This window comes from Convolutriloba macropyga, chromosome 1 (genome assembly GCF_964194025.1).
Source record: "Convolutriloba macropyga chromosome 1, txConMacr16.3, whole genome shotgun sequence".
In the NCBI taxonomy this organism is placed as follows: Eukaryota; Metazoa; Xenacoelomorpha; order Acoela; family Convolutidae; genus Convolutriloba; species Convolutriloba macropyga.
In genome coordinates this window covers 34,354,939-34,380,661 of record NC_134468.1, presented here as the reverse complement: position 1 = coordinate 34,380,661, position 25,723 = coordinate 34,354,939, and the positions used below count along the sequence as shown (strand labels likewise).

General features: G+C 35.0%; 1 protein-coding gene across 1 annotated transcript in view; it reads left to right on the top strand.

The window, feature by feature from the left end:
* LOC142339303 (uncharacterized) overlaps positions 1-25,723 on the top strand; it is a 56,566-nt gene that overhangs the window by 21,418 nt on the left and 9,425 nt on the right. Inside the window, exons 4-7 of the mRNA XM_075389287.1 lie at positions 87-219; positions 2,750-2,788; positions 7,047-7,274; positions 10,655-10,921. Of these exons, the coding sequence (XP_075245402.1) occupies positions 87-219; positions 2,750-2,788; positions 7,047-7,274; positions 10,655-10,921 (667 nt within the window). The remainder of the gene's footprint in view (positions 1-86; positions 220-2,749; positions 2,789-7,046; positions 7,275-10,654; positions 10,922-25,723) is intronic.

The following is a 25,723-nucleotide window of genomic DNA, read 5'->3' as shown; positions in this document are numbered from 1 at the left end:
CCCCCCCCCCCCCAGCTCTGCTCGCCTACTACTACTCCTCACCATCATAAGTCACGAAGCTGCTGCTGCATCTGTTCCTATTTTAGGGTGAAATCAGTTACCGTGTTTTAAAATCTGGAGGCTGGAAATCTCTTCTTTTGAACACAAATGGATCCATCATAGCCGGAACCGGGCGAGCCAGTGAAGCCTCAGATGAAATACAAGCTATTACCTACTTCGGTGCGATTTCTCTCTGTTTAGACTTTCGTGCGTTCACCAATCTGTTTAGACTTTCGTGCGTTCACCAAAATTTCGTGCGTTTAACCAATTTTCCTGCGTTCAGGTCAAAATTTTCGTGGTATTTTTGTTCGTTCATGACCAGACATAAAAAATATATTTTGATGTTTCCTCTTTAAAAAAGTCAAAGTTCATTGGGTCGAGGAGTTTTTCTAATTGGCATGGAATATGTCAAGTGTATGTTAAGTCTGAAAAAACATTAAAAAATTTCTTGATATAGCATGTATAGAAAAAAATTGTTTTTTGATAAAAAAAAATTTGGAAGTTTTCGCTGGTATGGCGGGTCTTGGAAAAAGTAAATTTTTCACACGGAATTTCGGACTTAAGAGTCAATTTTAATCTGTTCAAGTTGTTTTCCAAATCAAACTAAAATTTATATGGAGTATTGTCTGTGTATGTGGAGTCTGAGACATCACAATTGTTTAGTGTAGCTTTTCTAGGAAAGAACCAAAGTACCTGTAAAATTTTTAAGGACGTTTTGCGAAAATAAATTTTAAAAGTAGTGATTTTTTTTGGGTCAAAGAGTTGTTCACATTGAACTAGAGTTGCTCTGGAGTAATTTCACTGCATGTAGGGCGAACACTATCATTTTTTTGTGTAGCTTGTCTGGGTAAAAGATAGGTGCCTGAATATTTTTTCAGGACAGTCTGCATGCTCTATTTGGAAACTAAAATTGACTAATCCAATCGTCTCGAGGGTCACGCCAAACCATTTATCCAGACCTTCATAAGTTCATATTCAGACCTTTGTGCGTTCATATCCAGACTTTCCTGCGCTCATGTCCAGACATTTGTGTGCTGATCAATCTTTATTGCGTTCTTCTGCAAGATTTTGCGCATCTTTTATGGCAACAGAATTGTATGGTTTGAAAATTATTATCTCGTTTTTGTTTGCTTCAGTGGCAAGTAACTTCCTCTGGGGATTGATAAAGTTTTACTTGCCAGGGACAAGGAAATGTGTTTCAAATTTTCAGTATCACAAATTTAGCCATTTTGCAATTGTTTAATTTTTTTAAATTCCTTTTGCATGTTCTAAGTTTTTCGATCTTTACGGAGCAATAATTTCTTTAGTTCAAACATATGGGTTACTGGATAGAATCCAGGGACAAAAACTGGTTTTGAACTTTTGATTCTATGAAGTTAAGGGATTCTATGAAAATAATTAGGATCTAAGCAATTTTCCATTTAATGAATAATAAACTTCTCGTTTGATGTCATTCCTCCTGTAAAAAGAACTGTGAACTGTTATAAAATGGTTGATTCGATCTGAGTAGTAGTACTTAAACTGAACTTTATGAGGATACACTCCTGATTTGGCCAACAGGGTCAAAAGAATACGAGTTTTGCGTTGAACTTAATGGGAATGGGAAATCCATCTTCCTAACCCGCACAGGTTTTGCTTCTTCTTCTTCTTTTTATGAAACGACCGTGCTCGACCCAAATAACCAATGAAATTACTTTCGCTCAATGTTAGCTAAAAGCTGGAATTTGGTTAAATGCTGGACCTTAGCTTGACAAAAATTACGGACGCTGGAAATTTTTCCCAGCTAAATTGCCATGCACGACTCATTATTTAGGCTGGATTTCTGCTCAAATCAAGTTATTGCGCTCAGATTTTGCTTGAACAAAATACTAACTTTTGCCCAACTAAAAATACTGACTCACAATAATATTGGTCGAGTTATTGTCAAAGCACTAGGCAAGAAGCGTCTTTTCAAGAGTCTGCATTTTCGCCTCAAACATTTTACGGGCGATTGTTATTGCTCATTTATATCATTCATACTTATAACTTACACTACACGCATTCTTTTTCATATGTTGCAGGTCCACAGAACAACTAATGAATAAAAAGTCTGCTTTTTTCTTAAAATTCGATACTTTGGAAGGGAAACAACTAAACAACCAAAGATAACCAAAATGGCTAATAAGAAGAGCGGTATTACCGGTAAACTACATATTTCAATTTAATCAAGTAATGTGCTAACTAATTTTACCTTAAGAATTCGCAAAGCTCTTGTCTTAGGAAATTTCCATAAAGTCTTGAGTTGGACTGATCTGGTGCAATGCTGTTAACTCTTGCTCCGTTGCTGCTTCAGTATGAAAAGTAGTAAAAACGAAAATCAAAATAGGCAAGCTTGTGAAAAACCTTTTGCTCATTCCATCAAAAGACTGAGCTCAATCGACGAATTGTAGTTAGCTGAACTATTGAAATACTACTTCCCCACCCATGACGATACCATACTCACAAAATGCATATGAAAAGACTTTTAGTCGATCCATGAAATGACTTTTCCTCGATTTTAAGTAGGAAGCTCGACTGTGTACTTTTATTCAAAAAAGCCCGTCCTAATAGAATTATTAAGTCTTTTTCTTTGCACAGTTCTCACGTCCAATTTAAAATCGTCGCTATGGATATGGTGATTCATGGAGCATAGCAGTACTGTTTGATCTAAAATTAGTTGTGCTTTGTTTAGGTAGCTTCACGACAGGATATTGCACGAGCACTCGTCGAAGTATAGCGATCACCTAAGTTGAATAATATTTATAACAAATTGTTTCCCAGTGCTATTGTTACGAAAGCCATAATATAATTAATAAACACAAGTTCCGAAGAGAAAGCACCAGCGACAAAGCTATTAGGCCACAAGGTGCATTTTAAGCAGTAATAGCTGTCATTTATGTAATCCGAACAGCATTTTTGAAAATCTGCTCTTATTCTAAGCATTGCGATCATATTTATTAATTGATCCACATGTAAACGTACAAATACTATGCCTGAAAACAAACAAAGCATAAATTTTCCGCCAGATATAACAGGTAGAGACAGGTTTAACCCTTTCAAATTTCCTATTATTGGAATAATTGTTTTGACAAGTAATCTCCAGGTAAGTTCACTGTCGGTGTCTTTACAATGAGGATGTTATTGTATTTTGCCGTCCAGTTGCTTGAAGATAGCTCCATAAGGATCATGCCAGATATTGGGATTGAAAAGTTGTTAAAGCAACCATATCTTGATGGATCGTGGCGATATGTTTTACATTTGGAGGTCTTACCTGACTTCAATATCCGTCTGCTGTTTCTTTATTCACAAAAAATTTCTAGCAGCCCGTGTCGGCTATCCACTGAAGTTTGAAATTGTCCGACGTTGTTTTTATTCAAATTTCGTCTGAGATTGTTGGGTTAAGACTGGACGGAGATTTGTACTCGAAGTTGTGAGAATGTGTCAGATTCACTTCGTTCCAACTATTTTTTATCTCCTGAATGTAGTATGTACTTTCAGGATCTATAGATTTTTAGGCCTCTTCCATAGCAACGTCATTTTCTCCCGCATGGGAGGACGTCAAGGCCTGTTCGCTATTGTTGTGGAGTCTTCTAACGGGCGGATTATTGAGAGTTTGGATTGGTTGGGAGTTGCTCCAGTTGGGCAGACCTGACTTGCAAACGTTGCTGAACTGTCACAAACTTTGCTGAACTTCGCTGAATTGCACGTGTTGAATTGGTCTTTCTTTAATGGGCAGATTTGTAGATGTTCTAGAGAGAAAGGTGCTCCACAACGGCGGCACGGTGTACTTTGCACGAGTTGTCTCTGATGTGTTCGCCTTGGTTGTGCTTCTGGACGTTGTTGAATGTGACGCGCTGCTTGTTGGGGCTGTGTGTGTGTGAATGGTTTATCAGAGATTTGATTCTCCTTTCGGGCTGTTCGGTAGATGCGCCCCGTGATTGCTCTCTAATTTTCCTGCCCGGTCTTTATTCAGTGCATATTGAAAGACTTGTGCTGGAATTCTAGTCTCTGTTAAAAATCCCCTTTGTATCTTGGCGTTATAAACGCTATGAACAAGTCTTTAATCTCGTCGTCTTCTACCTAAGCAACAGAAAGCTCCTAAGAATTCTAAATGGCAGTGGATGTTTTCGAGTTTTTTTTGTCGTCCTTCTGTTTGCAAGTGAATAGTAGGAACCAATCTTACGCAGTGTTACGCGGCCTTGTAAGAGCCTAGTACCAGAGTCAGTTAATGGAAGAATTCGAATGCTGATATTGTGTTTATGTTGGAGTGAGGGAACAGTTGATGGTATATATGTTTTCCTGCTGCTCCGATTCATAGATATATCGTGCTTTTGACCTTTGTGTTGGCGTCATCCCATGGGATACCGTCGACTAGTGGTCTTTTGAACTCAATCGCCTTGCTCTTAATCGATTTTGTGTTTGATATTGCGCTGATCTCTATCGCTGTGTGGCCTGAATCTTGTTTGCTCCAGCGGGTTCATAGGTTGGCTCCTGCGGTAGAAGAGATCTGTTGGTTCTGGCTTGTATTGTAATAATGCATCAACGATCAGTGATTAATTCGCCATTTTGCGATCACTAATGTTGATGCCCATACGGACCATTCTAGTGGGGTTTCAAGACTTCGTTACCAGAAGAAAGGAGTTTCGCATTGGGGTACGCTTAAGAAGTGATGATGTGCTTGGAGCTACCAACCAAGCTTGCAAAATGCGTTTGCGAAGATTTAATTTCTCGCTAGGCTTTTCTGACGTTTAGACACTCAGTGTGCTGTAGACCTTGTTCGTTTGGAACTTGCAACTCCAGTAGCTGGTCCAAACAGCCGTTAGGCGTAGACAATACGCTGATAATATTTTTGCAGAACTGAAGATGCTAAAAATAATAAAAATATGCATCAATAACGATTTTATAATATTACTTGTAGAGACTTAGTTGCAGGTAGAGGCCGAATGCCTCACCCCATTCCCCCTTGCAGTGAAATTGTGAGTTTGTCCAGGATTTACTTCGGTTCGTTGTGGGTCTGGGGTTGTTCCGGGTCCCACTGGGACGGATCGGCATCGCCATTGTGGTATTGTGGTTCGAGTGGGCCTCATTCGATGATGGTTGTTATGAGATGGGAATTTCGTGTTGAGTTATTGAGTGAATCGCTGTATGGAAGGAGGTAGGCGGCTCTTGGGAATCCGATGAGAGGATGAAGTATGAATGTCCGAAGTCAGAAGTTGGGGGAATGATAGAGATTTCGTGCGACTGGTCAGCATCCCTTTGGGTGCTTTTGGTTGAATCGACTGTGTCGAATACTTGTGTCTCCATTGGGGTGGATGAATTTGTAAATCGGAGAGCATCGACTCGACGTGGAATTTTTCACGGTCGGTTTCACGAATTTTTTGCGCGGGTTTGGATGCGTGGCACTGTTGGTGATTGTCCACATCACTGAGGGATTTGGATTTAGCGGGGTGTTCATGAAGCGGGCAAGTGTTGACGACGTGAAAAATCCCATGATTTTTGTATTTGGGGGCGGCGGTGCTTTTACCTTGAACAGTTATGTGTGAGGGCTCTTCGATTTGCTCGGGTTGATTGTTCTCTGTGTTTTTGCATTGAACGCTTGTGTCTGGCGTAGGGAGGCCATCTTTGCTCTTGTTAGATTTTGTGAAGCAGTGGAGCGGGCTGTAAATTGCTTGTTAGCCTGATTGGGTGTCTTTTTCAGAATGCCCCTTTTTGGCTGTTTAGTTGGTTCGCTTTTGTGGTGACGTGTTTGATCGGTGAGACGGATTGTGTTGCAAGAGCTGTGGCTTTAGTTTGTGCTTTTTCTGAAAAAAGTCGGGATGTGTCAATCGGGGTTGAAGAGCCAGAAGGGTCGTGTGTCTCCCATTGGGATTTGCGAGCTTTTTCTTAAAAACAAAATTTTTCGATCTTTCGATTACTTCGATTATATTATTATTATTATTATTATTAATATTACTATAATTATTATTATTATTATTATTATTATTATTATTATTTTTGTTATTATTATTATTATTATTATTATTATTATTATTATTATTATTATTATTATTATTATTATTATTATTATTATTGTTATTACTATTATTATTATTGTTATTATTATTATTATTATTATTATTATTATTAATATTATTATTATTATTATTATTACTATTACTATTCTTATTATTATTATTATTATTATTATTATTATTTTTATTATTATTATTATTATTATTATTATTATTATTATTATTATTATTGTTGTTGTTGTTGTTATTATTATTATTTTTACTGTTATTTTTGTTAATTTTGTTATTATTATTATTATTTTTATTATTATTTGTTTTTTTATTATTAATGTTATTATTATTACTGTTATTTTTATTTTTATTATTATTATTTTTATTATTAACATTATTGTTATTGTTATTATTTTTATTGTTGCTTTTGTTATTTTTGTTATTATTATTATTGTTATTACTATTCTTGATATTATTATTATTATTTTTATTATTATTATTATTATTATTATTATTATTATTATTATTATTATTATTATTATTATTATTATTATTATTATTATTATTGTTATCATCATCATCATCATCATCATCATCATCATCATCATCATCATCATTATTATTGTTATTATTATTATTATTATTATTTTTATTATTATTATTATTATTATTATTATTATTATTGTTATTATTATTATTATTATTATTATTATTATTATTATTATTATTATTATTATTCTTTTTATTATTATTAATAATATTATTATTATTATTATTATTATTATTATTAATATTATTACTATTATTATTATTATTATTATTATTGTTATTATTATTATTATTCTTATTATTATTATTATTATTATTATTATTATTATTATTATTATTATTATTATTATTAATAATCTTATTATTATTATTGTTTTTATTATTACTACTATCATTATGATAATGAATTTTATGGTCGCTCTACTTTCTCTATCGCAGTCGGTGGAAAGGAGTTAGCTGAGCCTAATACATACGTGAACGCCGGAGGACAACTGAAGGTACTGTCTCCCGCACCCGCAACATGTAATTTGGACAATGCTTTGCTCTTGGATCCTGCATTACAACGTTTTGGAATCAGAGCCAGCGATGGAGCTTGTGTCTCCCTTTCTGCTGATTTTGATAACTACGCCCCATACACTGGAAACATGAGCTACGCATGCGAAATTGGTATGGTTATTATCTTTTATCGCTCCAATCTGTGCATTTTTTGCGCTAAATTTTGCAGTGTCACGTAGCCTAGCTTCAAATACACAATTTGCTGCTTAGAAAAAGCAAAAATTCACGGAACGTCTACTTCTGGTTATGCATATAGGAAGTACTGATATTTTTCATTACTTCTGGCACTGCAGACTTTGGGCATTTTTAAGCTTGCACGTGCGTGTGTTAGGTCTAAATACTTACTCATGAGTTATTATTTACACTTAAAACACGCACATGCAAGCATAAAATGCGGAAAGTCGGCAGTGCAGAAGTCCTGAAAAATGTCAGTACTTCCTATATGCACAACCAGAAGTAGACTTTCCGTGAAATTTTTGCTTTTTCAAAGCAACAAATTGCGTATTTCAAGCTATAGGCTACGTGACTCTGCAGAATTTTTTTTCGAAATCCTGGCTCAAGATCTTGAACCACTACACGGTTCTCGATTAACGCCGAAGTTCTCAGTGACTTCATCTGAGTCACGTAACCTATCTATCAACTGGTCATCTATCAAACAATCTATCAACCTATCTATCAAAATGATCTGAATGTGTTTAACTAATAAAAACGCGCTTAATGTGCTGACCGTTTTGTTCATGATGCCGATAATGCGCTGAGTTTAAGTATTTTATGCCATTATCAACGCAATTCTTGCAAAAATTTGGCACAATTTTCAGTACCTCTCTTACAAAATTTCATTACTTACAAAATTCCCAGTTTCAACATGTCCACACATTCCTTACATAATTTCAGCACATTTCTGGCAAAAATTCAGCACATGTTCCAGCGCGTTCCTAAAATAAATTCAGCACTAAAAAATTTAAGCACAATTTGTACATAATTTTTGCGCTTTAGACAAAGCGAAAATTTCAACTCTTCCAGCATTTCAATTTCAAGTTTCCAAAATTTTTCGTGCCTAAATTAAGCGAGTTTTTTCTACAATCCATAAATACAATTCATACACAATTTCAGCAATTTGAAAAAAAACATTATCTGTCTCAGTGCATCTTTTATCGTTGTTAATAATGTTATAATTATTAATAATATCAATGATTTTAATATTTTTGCTTTTTTGTAGATTTTGAATACTACACACCAATTATTTGAAAAGAAAATACCAGTTCGCAAAAAGAAAAAAGAACTGTTGAAGAAAGTTGTTGAAAAAGCAATTGAATAATTTGAATGACGAAGACCAGGAAGCAGAGCTTTCTTGAGTCGTTTGGCTGATAATCCGGATGACTATGTAATCGTTTCAAGATGACCTTTTATGTTTTTTAATTCAAATTTTACTGGTAAATGAGTTTTTTCTTAACCCCACTCATGAACCCAAAGTGTGTAAGAATTTTGCCGAATTTCTGCAAGGATAGTGTTGAAAACGTGTGAGATGAGTGCTGAAAATGATGAGAGGAAAATGCTGAAACTGTATAAGATAAATGTTGAAAGTGATGAATTATAAGTAAAAAATGCGTTGACAGCCGTTGATAAAAAAATTTAAGAGAAAAAATTTAACATAAGCGGAAAAATATGATCTGAATGATGTGTTGACAATTGTTGAAATTACGTTACGAGATGTAAAATTGAGCTACATTTTGACCCCCTGATAGTTTCACCCCTTTTCAATCAACCCCCATTAATATGCCCCTCACCATTTTACCTCTGTATTTCATTTCCTTATATAATTGCTGCAATTAATGCTCAACAATTCGATACATAGGTTTAGGTCAAAGTGAGATATGCGATCTAAGATATTACGAATCGGATTGAACAGAGGAGAAACGTTGAAAAGTAATCTAATCAAATATCTATGTCGTCGCATTATTGTTCCGACCCCACTTGTGGGAGGAGGAACTATATACTAAAATGGGTCTTTTTTGTTAAGACAGTTTTGGCTGATCGATATTTTCATCGTAGAGAAATGTGAGTGGTATCATTAAAAAGCTCGTCCAGCGTAGAGTTCGGAATAAAAAACATTTTTTAAATTTCGTGTTTTTTCGAGGAGCTATTGAGATTTAAAGTTTTGTGTGAAAACGTGATGTTTGGCATGATTAGGTTCACTTTTTTGTTCAATTTTAGAATTTTTTCTATAAAAATATTCATTCAAATTTATATTTTATGCTACAAATTAATCAACCTTGGGTTTCTTACAGACGAAAAGCCATAAAAAAGGGTAATTTTTGTCACATAGGGAAGTTTACTATCAGAATTCGATTTCTATTTGAGAGCTGATTTAAAAAAAAAATTTTGTAATTTTTTAAAATTTTTTAAAGTCACTTAGAGACTAATCACTTTTCAAATCCAGGTTATTTTCATGACAAACCTCATTTACAGACAAATGATGCCCAATGAACAAATAATTCGTTTTTAAGAAATCGCACAATTTTATATGGCTCTAACTTTGAGTTTTCGTAATTTTCTTTGAATTTTTGATTTTCTTTTTGAGATTTTAATAAAATATAATAGTAAAATAAAGAAAGTAGTCCTATGACAGAGACTCGTTGACTACAAGTGCAATAGGCTTCCTAAAGAGCAGCAAGCGAACCCCTGTAGTAATTTGAGTGGACAGCTAATGGCTGTTAACACTATAAAACAAATTTACGAAAAAAAAAAATTTTTGAACCTTAATCCGATATTAAACTTGTTTCTCTGAATTGTAAGTAAGTCTCATTATTGACAGGACCTCCCTACATTCTACAGCAACCAAAACTAATCTGAACAGCGGTTTTATTTTCTAACTATAGTTTTTATGACTTGGATGCCACGACTTTTCATAACTTTTTTAAAATTTTGGTTATTTTTGCATACTCTTGGATCCTCATGAAATCTTATCACAATATTCTATTATTGCCAGTTCCTATTGGCATAGAGAAGAATTTGGTTTAAAAAATGTTTGTTGATTTTTGAATTTCGCCTCATTGTTGCTTCTTTTTATCAACTGGTTACCTAGTCTCATTAATGTAACGTCCCATTTGCTTGGTAGTAACGAAAAAGTAATATTGTGTAGTTAAGGTTTCTTTTGATTGTTTTTTGACGTTGTTACTAGGTGCTTTTAAAATTAGATATTGAGTTTTTGCCGTGAAAATAGTTTTGTTTTTGCTTGCTTTGTTGTTTGTCTTCTTTTCATCGTCTTGATAATGGTAGATCTCGTGAGCGCTGTAATGAGGTATGGCATTATACAATTCATTTAGTAGTTTGTGTAACGATTTTCAAAAAACTCAAAGGTATTTTTGATTATCTCTTCATTTGGTTGACAGTTATGTTACAAATGTAGATGAGCGCGGGTCGGAACATCATTTGCGAACGCACATTAACGGGCCTCCTTGTCATTTATGTAACAAAAACCAATTTTCCAGGTAACAGGTGTATTTTTGGCCACCTTGGATCTCTCCGTCTGAGTGATCAATTGCATAATACGAAGACAGCCTTGCCCGACGTTGAACTCTTCAATGACTGTGCAAGACATGGATTCAACTCGGGTGCGGCTACTTGGGCAGTGGTCATGGACAACCCATATACCAGTGCAGGATCTACTTTCAGTTGCTACAAAATAGACCTCGCTGTAGACCATTCTCAAATTGAGTTGATTCAGGATTCCTCATATATGTTTGGGTTCTTAAAAGGTGATCTCACCTATAAATTTCCAACGCCCGGATTGCATATCATACGTAATTCATAGTAAACATACTAGGTCATATATGACTCGTAACAACCATACTATAGTTCATAAATGATATGTGTGGTTTTTAGTAGACATAAGTAGTAAGGTGTCTTACTGGGCACGCAACGGGGGGGGGACATTTGGGTGTTACTGTGTTCGCAACGGGGGGGGGGGGGGGGACACGAAATTTTTTTTCGAAAAGTTGATAGTTTTTGGCGTTTTGGCAAGAGCGGTGGAAAACGCCAAAAACTATCGCCTTTTCGAAAAATTTTTTCGTGTCCCCCCCCCCCCCCCCCCCCCCCGTTGCGAACACAGTAACACCCAAATGTCCCCCCCGTTGCGTGCCCAGTAAGACACATTTTTGGCAAATTTCTGAATTTTTTGACGTTTTTTGGTAGGTTTGGTTTGTTTTATATGTTAGTCGGGAAAAAGCACTGCTGTTCTAGTGGTTGTCATTTTGTAATCAGCCCAGGTGAGCCTCATCAGTAAAAAAATTTTTTTGAAAAAAAAAAATTGAAAAAAGAAATGAAAAATTCAAAGTGTTAAAATTGCATGAATTGTATTTTGCGCTGGGTTTCAGGTCTCAAAGGCGATTTTTTGTTGACCTCATCTCACCTGGTGGGCCTAATCATTGAAAAAAAAACTTGAAAAATTTTCGGAAAATTCAAAAATTTTCAAGTACTAAAATTGTGTGAAATGAATTTTGCGCTGGGTTTCAGGTCTCAAAGGCGATTTTTTGTTGAACTCTTCTAACCTGGTGGGCCTAATCATTGAAAAAAGAAACTTTGAAAAATTTTGGGAAAATTCAAAAATTTTGAAGTATTAAAATTGTGTGAAAAACAATTTGCGCTGGGTTGCAGGTGTTAATGTTAATTTTTTGTGGACATAATTTTACCTGGTACTAAGATTATATCAAATGTTTTATAACCAAAAACTGTCATCAATAGGTTGTTGATTGTTTGTAGTATTCTTTATGTCTGTTACTATCAGTCAGTACTCTCAAATACTCTTATAACACTTTATTTGATGATGCATGAGAATAAAATATAGTAATAGGCAAGGAGGTGAGTGGTTGTTGCTATGCATGTGTTGTTGTTAGAACTCTCTGTGTCATCAATCTATTTTTAGAATATAATGTATACTATGACTAACTACTATAGTCACTGCCGAAGGTCATTATACACGAGTAGTTGTCGTATTCCATTGTGATTGGGAGACCGATCGACCGAGAGTGTCTATGATTTATTTTTGAATAAGTTTACATGTTCAACTGTCTGCATTGGGTGGTTTTGTTATTACAGTTTAACACAGTACTTGTATAGCAATAGAGCAAACTTATAAGAATTTGTTTGAGTTTCAGTTTGAGTTTGATTTGTAAACAAACTATGCCAGCGGTTGACGATTGTTCCTTCTTTTTTATTTTTTCTCATGACAGTAGCGGTACAGAAAGACGTTTAGTAGCTGTCAGTGTAAACACTTGTTTTTATACTTAAAAAATAGAGACATTAAGGAAGTAAGTAATCTGCTTATGTCTTGCGCTTGAACTAACAGATTTAAATTTAATTGGATAAAAACTTCCGGGAAAACATATTGTACTAGCAAACTTCCAAGAGTCCTGCCAGGAAAACATATTGAATTTGTCATTATGAAAGTGTTTTTTTTTCAGAACATACTTTTAGCCATCAAACGAGAGAACACTAGAGACGAACAAACAATTAAAACATCAACAAAACAACGAACAATGTTTTATTGTATTATTAGTAGTTTATCAAGGTTGAGCAAATGCAATTCAAAAGATTATAACTGTTTGAGGTTTTAGGAGACTAGTTTAGAGTTTACGTTTTTTTTGGAGCAAGACAACAACTGACAGGCGGCGTTTCAAGACTGTTGGTTGCCACGAGCCTACTACCTTCGGGTGTTTTGATTAAACTTGTTGAAACTGTTGTAGATGTTATCGAGTTTTCTAAGTTCTTGGTTGTTGAATCTGGAGTTTCAGTAATAGCTGGAATTTTCCAAAAGTTTTCAATGAGCTCCAAATCCTGCCATTATTCTTCCTGATTTTCGTAGATAGGTACCTCTTGAACATCGTAATCATAGAGAATTCTTCTAATATCATCTCCCAGAACGTTTGAGTCAAATATAAACTCACGAGTACAGCCCGCAACGAATTCCAGACTATATTGAGCTCCCTTAAATGACGCTTTTTCACATCTAAAAGACTGAATGACATCGAAAGTAACAACAGGTAATGTCATGTGTTTCACAGTTTTCCAGTCTTTGCCTTGATACTCTTGCTGAACAATAACAATATTTTCTTTTTTTAAAGTCTCGTATGCAATTGTTCGACTGCTGGAAGAAGATTTTTCTTTTAGTATAATTGCAATGGGAAACATTTTAAGATTTCAGTGATATCTTCGTCTGCTTACAATCGTATAAGTGGCCTTGAATAAATTGATGAAGACTGTAAAATATACCAAAAAAAAGATTGTTAGAAAAATCTAAGAAGAATATGGTAAATATAATGAGTTAATTACTGTTGAAGTAATCTGATTAGTTGTTATCAACAAGAATTGTCAAAGCTTAAACCTATATCAATACAATTTCCAACGATTGAGACAGAATATAAATATTTTACTTATAAAGTATTGAATCTAAAGAATCTGGTTTAAGCGAAGAACTGAAAACTCATTTTGTGGGTGGTCTGCTACAGTACATAGAAGTGTTTGTGTTCTACAAACATTTAATTATATGGACGAGAAGATATTTTCTTTAGTGTCTGCTGTTTATGCTACATGTACTCAGCTTATCTAAAATAAAGACAGATTTGAAAGTATCCGTGTAATTCCAGCCAGTTCTTATCTTTCCGGAAAGCTATTTTAAGAATCAATAAAGAACATTTTAAGTGGGTTGTTATTTTATTTACAATACCTTATGTTCAAACTGGTGCTATAAAACAGAAATAATAGACAAATTCTTTTTTGTTGTGTTTGACTTTCTAATGAAAGAGAGTTTGTATAAAAATGTCACTGTTTTACGAATGAACGAGGACAAACATGAAAAATGTTTTAATTACTTTTAACGCTTTCAACTGCAGCAGACAATTAGTTTTGTAATCTAATGAATTAGATTGATTTAATTTTTTCATAGAGAAAATCAAAAGTGTCTATTTTTTTCAGATTCAGTCGACTTCATTCTAACTCGGAATGCGTCTTGATAAACCAATAGTTTGTAGATATTGTTTGAAAAACATTCATGAGAAGTATTTGTTATTAGCCACAACATACCCAAACAATTCAGTAAGACTGAACTTTTTCTTAGCAGCAAGTGAATACTTTAGTCAAAAGGAAAACTTTGATTATGATAATGCTTTGAAACTTCGACCTTACGGAGGACTTATTGGAATAGGTAACTCTTCTTTAGATTCATACCTAAACAACTCCAAAATTCTACGATTACACGCAATTTTGCATGACGCTGGTGGTTTCCTCCAGGAGCTCTACACTGAAGGACCCGGCTACTCGTACATGCTTCCCTGGAAGCTTAATAGTTGTTTCACTGGACATCTGACTGGAATTCTTTTTTGTTTGTATATTGAAGTTTTCCACTCAAAAATTTATTACTTGTTGGAATGTTAAGCAGTAAAACAGTTGTGTTATACCTTGAAGGTTTCCGTCACAGGAAAGAAAAATTTATTGTTAAAGAGTTTGGTATATGTACTGAAGATTACAACGATTGTGTTTTGTTTTCACCACCATCAAAATTTTCCGATTTGACAATCCGCAGAAAACTTCAATCAGTTGGTTATCTAAAAATTACATGGCTTAGATTGGATCTCTGAAGACTATCCTTACCTTTATCTAACACAAATTGTCCAAAGCGTTCGCTTAAGAAACCCAAGAGCGGTTTACTACGCTAAAGGTTTTGAAAAGTCTCAACTTTTATCGGAGTTGCTCGATCGATTTAAATACTCTGAAGTGTCCTAAAATATCTTACAGTTTTTTTACAGTTAACTGTGGGAATCATAGCTCAACACAACGTGGTATCTTCAACAATCATTGTGCACGGGAAAAAGCTTGTTTCTATTTTGACTGGTTGACAAATGAGAGAGGAATTGACGAAAGTGGAAGCACCCTTGTCAGCGAATTCGACTATTTGCGCCTTGATCACGAAGGAGGGGACACTGAACCTTTCAATTTGCAAAGGAGGAGCGATAAAAAGTGGTACTCAAATTCGTCAGAAAAAAGTTAGGGTGTTATTGACAGAGGAGGAAATTCGTTCGATTACACACTTGGTTTTTTACATCGAGCCTTTTATTTAGTGGAGAAAACAAAATGTCGGATTCTCAACGCAAAGTCTCGCCTCCGAAACTTCTATTGATATCGAAACATCCAACTGGTAAAGAAGTAGATCAAAATGACAAATTGCTGCCTGAAGAAATTCAGGAACTCGTGAACACGGACAAAGTCAAAAAAATTGTGTACTATGAAAAAACTACAAGATTACCCGCATGTTTCATGGTGCACATGAATGAATTTTTGAGTGATTATAGTTGTTATGAACTGTTCTATGTAAAACATTAAAAAGTACAATAGATTTTCATTTTATACACATTTTCTTTTGTGATGGAACAAGTAACAGTTGATCAAGTTGTGCAAGAAACTTTTTTCGAAAAGCAAAGTAGTGGAAAATCTACTTGGAAATTTTGTAACCAGATAACATTACCACGGTCGGAAGTTGTGTTTTTTGTTCAAATGTTTGTAATTTTGATGCTAATAGTTCTTTGCATTGTGAAATTGACTGTGCTTAAACCAACTTGTGAGGAAACATCAGTTTGGATTTCGATTTTGTCAAGTTTAGTTGGATATATCTTACCAAATCCTCGGTTATGAACAAAATTGTCCCTACCAGTGACAGAATCTTTATGGCCGTGGTAGGTCCGTCGGGTTGTGGTAAAACGAATTTGATTTTCAGAATATTAACAGGAAACACCTTTTATCCAAAGTTTAAAAATGTTATTTTTCTTTACCACGAAATGCAACCAATATACTCACAAGTTGACCAGCATTCAAACATTGTTTTCAAAAAATTCACAAACTTGGAGTTTTTGCAAAATACTGAAAATTGTTTGCTTATATTTGATGATTCTTGTGAGGAAATTTTTAATGACAAAGAGTTTGTCAAGCTGGCTACCGCAGGTCGACACAAGAACATTAATGTCATTTATGTGAAACACAATCTTTACCAGCAGAGTAAATGGTCACGAACAATAGATTTGAATACAACTCATATCATTTTGTTTAAATCACCACGTGACGTTCAGCAAGTCGAGTTTCTCGGTAAGCAACTGAATCTTACTCATTTTTAAAAAATTGTTATGAAATAGCAACAAGAGAAGCATTTGGACACTTATTGATTGACCTGGATCCAAAAACTTCGGACTGTCTACGATTTTGTTCAAACATTACAGAGCCTGGACCGTCGGTCTTCTACATACCTTCAGACAAAGCCGATATTACTCACATATCAAATGAACGAGAAAAAATTCTTTATACTGAAGCGAATGGTACTTTTATCTGATTCTGAGTTGAGGAAATTTCTCCGCACTTACGACGACAATATTGTATTGGTACTGTGTGAATGTTTTTACAACGTAATCAGAGGACATGTAAAAGTTCAGATTAACGATTTGGAGCATTATGAAAACGTGATCAAGACTATTCTTCGTAAAAACGTTTCAGTTGAAAAGAAAAGAGCCATACTACTCACAAAAACAGGTTTTGATTTAGTTCGGCTCATTATTCATTTTTGCTACCAGTATTTGAATCAATCATAAAAGAGAAGAAAATGACAACTGCTGAGTAATTTATTTTAATTCCCAAAAAAGTTTATATGAAAACTAAACCATACCAAACCCGGGTCTTAGAGAATCCTGACACTAAACACAAATCAGCACAGCTCTTTATTATAAATAGAATGCGACCAAAGGAACACATTGAAGCACAGTTCAATGACAAACTGTAGGAACAAGACTCTGGTGTTGATGATGATGAAAATCGGCTCAAACATTCAAATAGACGGGCAGATCAGGTCCTAAAAACATTGTCATCTCTCTTGCCTCATTCAAAATACCTAAAGTGTGATTATATTGTAGATCTAATTAAAAAGTCTAATCGTGTGCTCATTGGTGAAGACGAGAAGTTACTCATTGACAACAGTCCAACTGACATAAACGCATTCACTTTCTTGTACAATTTACAGCAACCAACAAAGAAAATTGACAGTCCTGATTATTTTGAATTATTAAAAGTGTTACAAATAAAGGAAGAACAAATAATTAACAGCAATGCTAAAACTTCGATCAGGAAAAGTTCTCCAGAAACCGCAACAAAAAGAAAAAAAATCGTCAATAAATCACAGAAACAAAAACGTTCAAAGTTTCAAAAGCCCCCAAAACAAGACAACCAGAAGCAGCAACAGACCAGCAGAGCACTACTCACCGAAGACAAAAGCAGTAGTGACGAAAAAGAAGAGTAAGTTTTCGAAACTCCGTGCGAACCAAGTGCACAGAAGGAAAAACAATGGGAATCTTACGACGAGTGAAGAAAAATTGCTGCAGTCAATGTACACAAAAGGGCCAGCTGCGTTTGGAAGCGTTGAAAATTTACAAACAACACAAAATTACAACCTCGCAAAGTGAAACAGTTTCTAGAGACCAAGAATGCTCACACAAAATATAAGGGCTTTCGAAAAAGTTTTGCACGTTTGAAAGTTATTGCATATGACCTTGATGAAATTTGGTCTCTTGACATGGCACACGTGGACAAACTGTCAAAACAAAACGCAGGTATTAAGTACTTATTGATTGCTGTTGACTGTCTTTCATGCTATCTACGTGTCGAACCACTCAAATCAAAATATGCAACAACAACAGCTGAAGCCTTCAAACGTATGATTAAGCATAAACAACCGAAAAAAGTTTGGGTGGATGCTGGAACAGAGTTTAAGGGAAACTTCAAAACACTTTGCCAGAGGAGAAATATTAAAATTTATCAAACTTTCAGCGAAAAGAAGTCTGCGTTTGCAGAAAAGAACATCCGCTCTTTAAAGAATATTATTTTCAAATATCTGGAAGAAAAATGGACATATTCAAACATCTCTCAGTTGAAAAATTTTGTGCAAACAATAAACTCACGCATCAACCGTGTTACAAAAATAGCTCCGAACAAAGTAACCGAAAAAGACGTTCCTTATCTGTTATCATTAAATGCAAGTGCATCCGAGAAATTAGTTAGGCGACCCAAATTTCGAATTGGTGATTTTGTTAGAATATCAAAAATTGATTTACCTTTCCGAAAAGGTTATAAACAGACATTTACCAACGAAGTGTTTGAAGTTTACGATATTCCAACGATAAACCCTCCAACATACCGCCTAATTGATTCGAATCAGAATCCAATCAGTGGTAAGTTCTATCAATTGGAACTAGTGAAAGTTGCTGACAACAGCGAAGCGTTCACAAAGCATGAATGAGTTTACCATACATTTAGTTTCATCAGCTTCCATGGACATTTTTCCAGACAACACTTTGGCTAACTTCAAAAACTTTTTCAATGAAGAAATCAGTCTGCAAGGTGATTGGAGAGCAACTTTGAGTGAAATTATCTTCCCATCCAGAATCAACCAGGCTAATAACACTCGAATCATAAAGTATTCCTCTGAAGGTAACAAAAACCATCAGAGAAGTATTCCATCTGGTGCTGTTTCAAAACCATACAAAGGGGAGACAGTCTTGATCAATACTGGAAGCTATGAGAACTTGGAACACCTGATAAAAACCATCAAGACAGCTACTGGTCTAACTAAATTCAGTCATCAGTACAATAAAATCACAGGCGTTTTGGTTTTGGTTTTTGGTAAAAATGAAGGAATTACATTTCCTGACGAAGAAATACCAAGCATTCTGGGCTTTGAAGGAATCAAAGATGGGTCAAGTACTCATATTGGTTATAAAATGATAGACTCCTTTGACAATTTGGCACTGGGTGACGGAGAAACAAAAGCTTTTGTTGCTGATTACCCTTTTGATCTGCTTGCAGGAAAACAATTGATATTTGTATACAGCAACATAATTGAGTATCAACACATTGGAGACACAAAAGATCCGCTGATTCGTATCATTGATTCAAAACAACGCCTGAAAAACGGTAGCCTTTGTGAAATTGAACCTACGCATAGAATAGTTTTTAGTAATTTGGAATATAAGAAATTGTTGTCAAACAATTTTCAGTGTATTGAAGTTCAGTTGAGAACCGAAACTGGCAAATTTGTTCCATTTACGGGAACAGGAAAAGTTATTCTTACTTTAAACTTTAAAAAATTTAATTAAATGGAAGCTTACTATCAACAACAATCAGTTTCACCATACTTTGCAGGACACTATCGTCAACGAGGCAGTGGGTTCGGGGCTTTAGCGGCTGGAATTGGTAGGGCGGCCATACCGATAGCTAAAAAGTTTTTGTGGCCTGTTGCTAAAAAGATTGGAAGAGAACTGTTTGTACAGGCGGCACCAGAGATTGTTGACGTTGTAGCCAAAAAGAAGAGTCCTAAAGAAGCACTCAAGTCAACTGTTCAGAAAACGGTAAAAAAACAATTCGGTGGCTCAAGAGCCCGAATTGGAGGTGTTCGTGGTGGAAATGTTTATAAAAAAACAGAAACAGAGCGGTCCTGTCAAATCCCGAAAAATCATTCAGAGAAAACAACCGTTACTGAGAAGTCGGTCAGATTTCTTTTCCAAAGTGAAAAATGAATACTAATTTATTGCCAGCAGAGGCAACACACACAACTCTAGACTTGTTTGAAAAGCAGCCTCTCCTGATCACCTTTGACAATGCTTTTACCCAAAAGGTTGGTCCATCATACTCACCGGATGGTCCAATGCTGGAATTCGAAGTTGTTGGCGACAGGAACAACTTATTTGATTTGCAAAAGTTTCTACTTGAAATAAAATGCAAAATCACGAGAACCAATGACGCCGATTTGAGAACTGGTACTGATGCCACAAACACAGATTCGCCGTATTTTAGCAATAACGCATTACACTCTCTGTTTTCAGAGTGTACAGTTTCGGCAAATGGCGTTAAATTGTCAAATACAAACGGCAACTACGCACACAGGGCTTTCATAGAAACAGAATTCTCATCCGGAAGAACAGCAAAGAGCCCTTGGTTAGTTTGTCAAGGCTATTATTATGAAGACGAAACGGCTAAAATTGATGGAGCTGACAACAGAGCTACTGATGTTGCTGCGCGAAAAGCTTTAGTTGCTGACTCTCTGGAATGTTCTCTACTTGGAAAACCGGCCAGTGATATATTGACCTGTGACAAACATCTTCTCAGTGGTGTTACACTACGCATCTCCTTCAGAAGGTCTCCAGACGATTTTACCGTCATATGCGAATCTAATAAACATTACAGAGTAAAAATTGTTGAAGCAAATCTGTACGTGCGCAAAATGACCGTGGCTGATCATGTGTTGTCTGCGATAGAAAAAACTTTGCTAAAAACACCAGCTGTCTATCGGTACACGGAGGTGTTGCCCAGAACTTTTCTTGCCACTGCTGGCATCCGCAGTTGGAGTCAAGAAGACATCTTCTTCAAAGAACCAGTTCGAAGAATGATTATAGCAATGTCAACCAATCAATCATATTTAGGAACTAACAGAACGAATCCTTTCCATTACCAGAAATTCAATTTGAATGAAATAGTAATTTATCGAAATGGACTACCGGTTGTCGGAACACCAATTTCAACAACCTCAGATCAACGAGTCTACTTCAACACGCTTGAAGCTTTAGATTTTCTTGTTAAAGGTGGTCATGGCATTCCCCTAGCCGATTATCCAAATCACTTTATTTTGGCCTTTGACCTTACTTCAACACAGGAGGCTTCACACGATTTTATTCATCCTGAATTAACAAATTGTTCAATTTCAGTGGAGCTCACTTTTGGAACACCTTTGGGTGACAACGTTGAAATTTTATTCCTAGGCGAACGAAGTTCAACTTTTTACGTCAACTCTGAACGAAAAGTTACCAAAAACTTGGTTATTACATATCCTGTTGATGGATAATTTTGAGATAACTTATCTAGTAAATAAATGTTTTCATCTCAAGCACAAATTTTGTGGAGTTTTTGCAGCTGACAATTTTCCAAGCCTGCCAGAAAATTGCTTTGCTGTGGTCATTGCCTCAATATCAACATCATCGGGTAGTCATTGGCTACTGATTTGTAATTATAAAAAAACAATGTACTTTGCAAATCCACTTGGGCAAGCACTGGATTGCTTCCATTTTGTATACACTCGACTGCTGCAGTTCTACTTCGAAGAAGAAGTCGTTCAGTGTCTCAGATTGCAGCCAATTCAGAGCCCAAACTCCAAACTGTGTGGACTCTTTTGTATTTATATTGCTCATATTTTTTTCACATATAGCTATCCGTTTGTACACTACATGAATGATGATGATTTACTACGATTTGCTAAGCATATGATGTAGGACAAATCAATCAAATTAAATTTTTTAGCATCAACTGTTTCCATAAATTCGTAACTTTTTCCCCATGAGGCTAGATCACTCATTTTTTAATAAAACAAGTAGGATTAATTTTTTAATTCAAATCGAAAGTTACATTTTACATTCTCATTATCAACATTCAGGGAGCCATATCCACTAATAATAATATCAATAATTTTTGAAAATTCTGCATAAGAACTGTTCTGATAAATACTTAAAAATCGGTTAAAAAGTACAAGTTGGTATGAAATCAGTTTGAACTTGAACATTCTCTTTGACAGTCTCCAGTTCAAAGATATTTGGAAGCTTTCTTTTGGAGCTATATAAATCTAGCTGATGTTGGTGATTGTAAATGACTGCTTGCTGCAACTTCTCAAAAATTTCACCGTGAAAAGTGATGTTGACAGATTGTGTTTTGTGGAGTAGAAGTCTGAAACATGTGTATAGGCAAGGTATAGAATAGGGTTTTGAAGAGTTTTTTTTGAAAGCCTCTGTTACTTGATCCAAAGCTGCAATAACATGATAGTGTTGTTCTTTTATTATACAAAAGCTGTTATTCTCATGCAAACTGTAAGCAAAACTCTTGTTGATTTCTTTTGTATCAAATATTGGCTCACTTCTGCAGATAAATTAGTGAAATTTCTTTTGAAACTGTCGAAAGAATTCAGGTGTTCGTTCAAACATTGCCTCAACCATTTTCAATACTGTGTGTCGCTCTCAGAACTTTTCTTCGCTTTCTTCTTTGATCGACCAGCAACCTGAGTTGAATTAAAGCTATTCGTCTCCGGTGAGAACGCAAACTGATAACGTCGTTTCCTTCCCGTTATCTTATTGTGTTCTTTTTTGATAGGTTGTTCTGATTGTCCGGTCCTTAGTTTTTCACAGAGTGAATTGTAGCTTTGAGATAATTGTTCAAACTCGGCTAAAGATAGTGTTATTCTCTGGTTGAACTTGAAACCATCACTGTTACAATTGTTTCTGTTGTCTTGGAATTGATCACGGAAGTTATCTTATTTTTTAAAAGTTTTACCGTTATATATGTTCCAGTAGAGTCATAAGTTTTCACACAAGCAACTACATAACGTTTTTCTGTACATGTAATATCGTGAGAAAAGTCAAAGAAGGAACAATCGTCAACCGCTGGCATAGTTTGTTTACAAATCAAACTCAAACTGAAACTCAAACAAATTCTTATAATTTTGCTCTATTGCTATACAAGTACTGTGTTAAACTGTAATAACAAAACCACCCAATGCAGACAGTTGAACATGTAAACTTATTCAAAAATAAATCATAGACACTCTCGGTCGATCGGTCTCCCAATCACAATGGAATACGACAACTACTCGTGTATAATGACCTTCGGCAGTGACTATAGTAGTTAGTCATAGTATACATTATATTCTAAAAATAGATTGATGACACAGAGAGTTCTAACAACAACACATGCATAGCAACAACCACTCACCTCCTTGCCTATTACTATATTTTATTCTCATGCATCATCAAATAAAGTGTTATAAGAGTATTTGAGAGTACTGACTGATAGTAACAGACATAAAGAATACTACAAACAATCAACAACCTATTGATGACAGTTTTTGGTTATAAAACATTTGATATAATCTTAGTACCAGGTAAAATTATGTCCACAAAAAATTAACATTAACACCTGCAACCCAGCGCAAATTGTTTTTCACACAATTTTAATACTTCAAAATTTTTGAATTTTCCCAAAATTTTTCAAAGTTTCTTTTTTCAATGATTAGGCCCACCAGGTGAGATGAGGTCAACAAAAAATCGCCTTTGAGACCTGAAACCCAGCGCAAAATTCAATTCACACAATTTTAGTACTTCAAAATATTTGAATTTTCCGAAAATTTTCCAAAGTTTTTTTTTCAATGATTAGGCCCACCAGGTGAGATGAGGTCAACAAAAAATCGTCTTTGAGACCTGAAACCCGGCGCAAAATACAATTCATGCAATTTTAACACTTTGAGTTTTTCATTTTTTTTTAATTTTTTTTTCAAAAAATTTTTTTTACTGATGAGGCTCACCTGGGCTAATTACAAAATGACAACCACTGGAACAGCAGTGCTTTTTCCCGACTAACATATAAAACAAACCAAACCTACCAAAAAACGTCAAAAAATTCAGAAATTTGCCAAAAATTTGTCTTACTGGGCACGCAACGGGGGGGGGGGACATTTGGGTGTTACTGTGTTCGCAACGGGGGGGGACACGAAAAAATTTTTCGAAAAGGCGATAGTTTTTGGCGTTTTCCACCGCTCTTGCCAAAACGCCAAAAACTATCAACTTTTCGAAAAAATTTTTCGTGTCCCCCCCCCCCCGTTGCGAACACAGTAACACCCAAATGTCCCCCCCCCCCCCGTTGCGTGCCCAGTAAGACACCTTACTACTGACATACAAGGATCATACAATTTCTCATTGCAATCTAACGCCTTATAAAAACCTCCTCTTTATCTACTACTAAAAGTATTCCAAAGCACAAATCTTCCAAATTGAAAATCACAAGTTGCAATTTGACAATAATATTTCAGATTAAAAAAGTTATTGTTGTTTTTAGAATGCTCGATAGTGCAAAACAATTGCGGCGTTGCCTCAAATAATTGAAATGAATAGAATTGAATTCAATTATTTCATTCATTTCAATTATTTCATTATTTACAGTTAACGGAAGCTGTTGCAAGACATACATTATTTATCACTTACAGGTTTACCATCACGAGCTCACAACGAGCTAGATTCAAGCTGCCTTAATGAAAGCCCTATATAAGAAATAAATTGGTTAGCTTGAACAATAAATTGGTTACCTTCAACATAATTGATTTTTAGCCGATGAAGAAACTTTTGCAGTGAGTAATGGGACAACTTTAAGAGAAATCACGGGATAAGGACATTCAATTTAAGAAAGTTGTTGCATTTTCTCACATTTACCTCTAGTGACTACTTCATTTTGCTAGAATTGCGAACAATAATATTTATCATTTTTGTCAAGTTCTACGAGTGTTATGAACTACTTCAGTAACGTTTAAGCTAAAATAAAAAAGCGGTGAAAATTTTTTAAATTTTCAAAAATCTCCTTGATGAGAGAAGCAAAATATAAGTAAAAAATTGCTGTCGAATCAAGTTTTTTAATAGGTCTGAAGCTATATAATTTGCGTCTGAAAAAAATTATTCTCAGTATTTGGCATTTCGTACAAAAATTTTTTAGTGCGCGTACATCCCGCTGTGTATGAATGTAGTCCGCAAACAAAGTAGAGCTCGAGTTTTTTTGGGAAGGTTAAAAGTCAATTTAAATGAGAAAGAAAAAGTGGTGGACCCAATACTGATTCCTGTGGAATCCTGCAAACAAATATTAATTTGTTAAGAGATATCTCCAATTCAGATTTCGTTTTCTGCTTTTTAAATTACTGGTTATTAGGTTTTCTGATATTCCCTCAAACCGAACTTATTCAGCTTTTTGAGAGGTAGTTTGCGATGGACAGTATCGACAGCCTTCTTGAAAATAAAAAAAAACTGATTTACTGAAAGGTTTTGTGTCGATGAAGTCTCTAATTATTTCTGTCAAAGCAGCAATTTAGAGCCAAAATTGCTAGAGCGATTGAAGTCAAGCTTCTCCAGTACTCTGAATATTGCATATAGTAGATTTTTTTGGTTAATATTTGCTTGGATCGGTTTTATCTCCATCTCTGAACAGCGGAAATTTTTTTTGCCCTTGTATGTGTCCGAGAAAAGTTTCAAAGCCTACGCATTTGTGGAAGTTTTACAGAACTTCTCGCTGACGATTGGTGCCGCAATTTTAACTTTCTATTGCTTATGCCATCATGACTAAAAGAATTTTTTATACAAATATTTAATTGTTTAGCTTATGCTTTCATCTTGAAGAAAAAATAGCTCAACTCCAAATCTTGAAGTATTGATGTATTTCTTTTGCAAAACTGTTTTTGATCTTCGAGCAGTTCCCCAATTGAGGAAAAGGAGTTAATGAACTTATCTAAGTTTTAGTTTTTTGGATGTTGCGTATTTTTGACAGAGAACTGGTAAAAAGCTATAAAAATGTTTTTTGATCTTTTGTCTTTGCTTACTGACGGTTGTAGCACTCTCTCTCCATCTTTCTAATCTTTTCTGTTAAAAAATCTGGCTTGCAATGAGTTTCTCTTTGTTGACTTG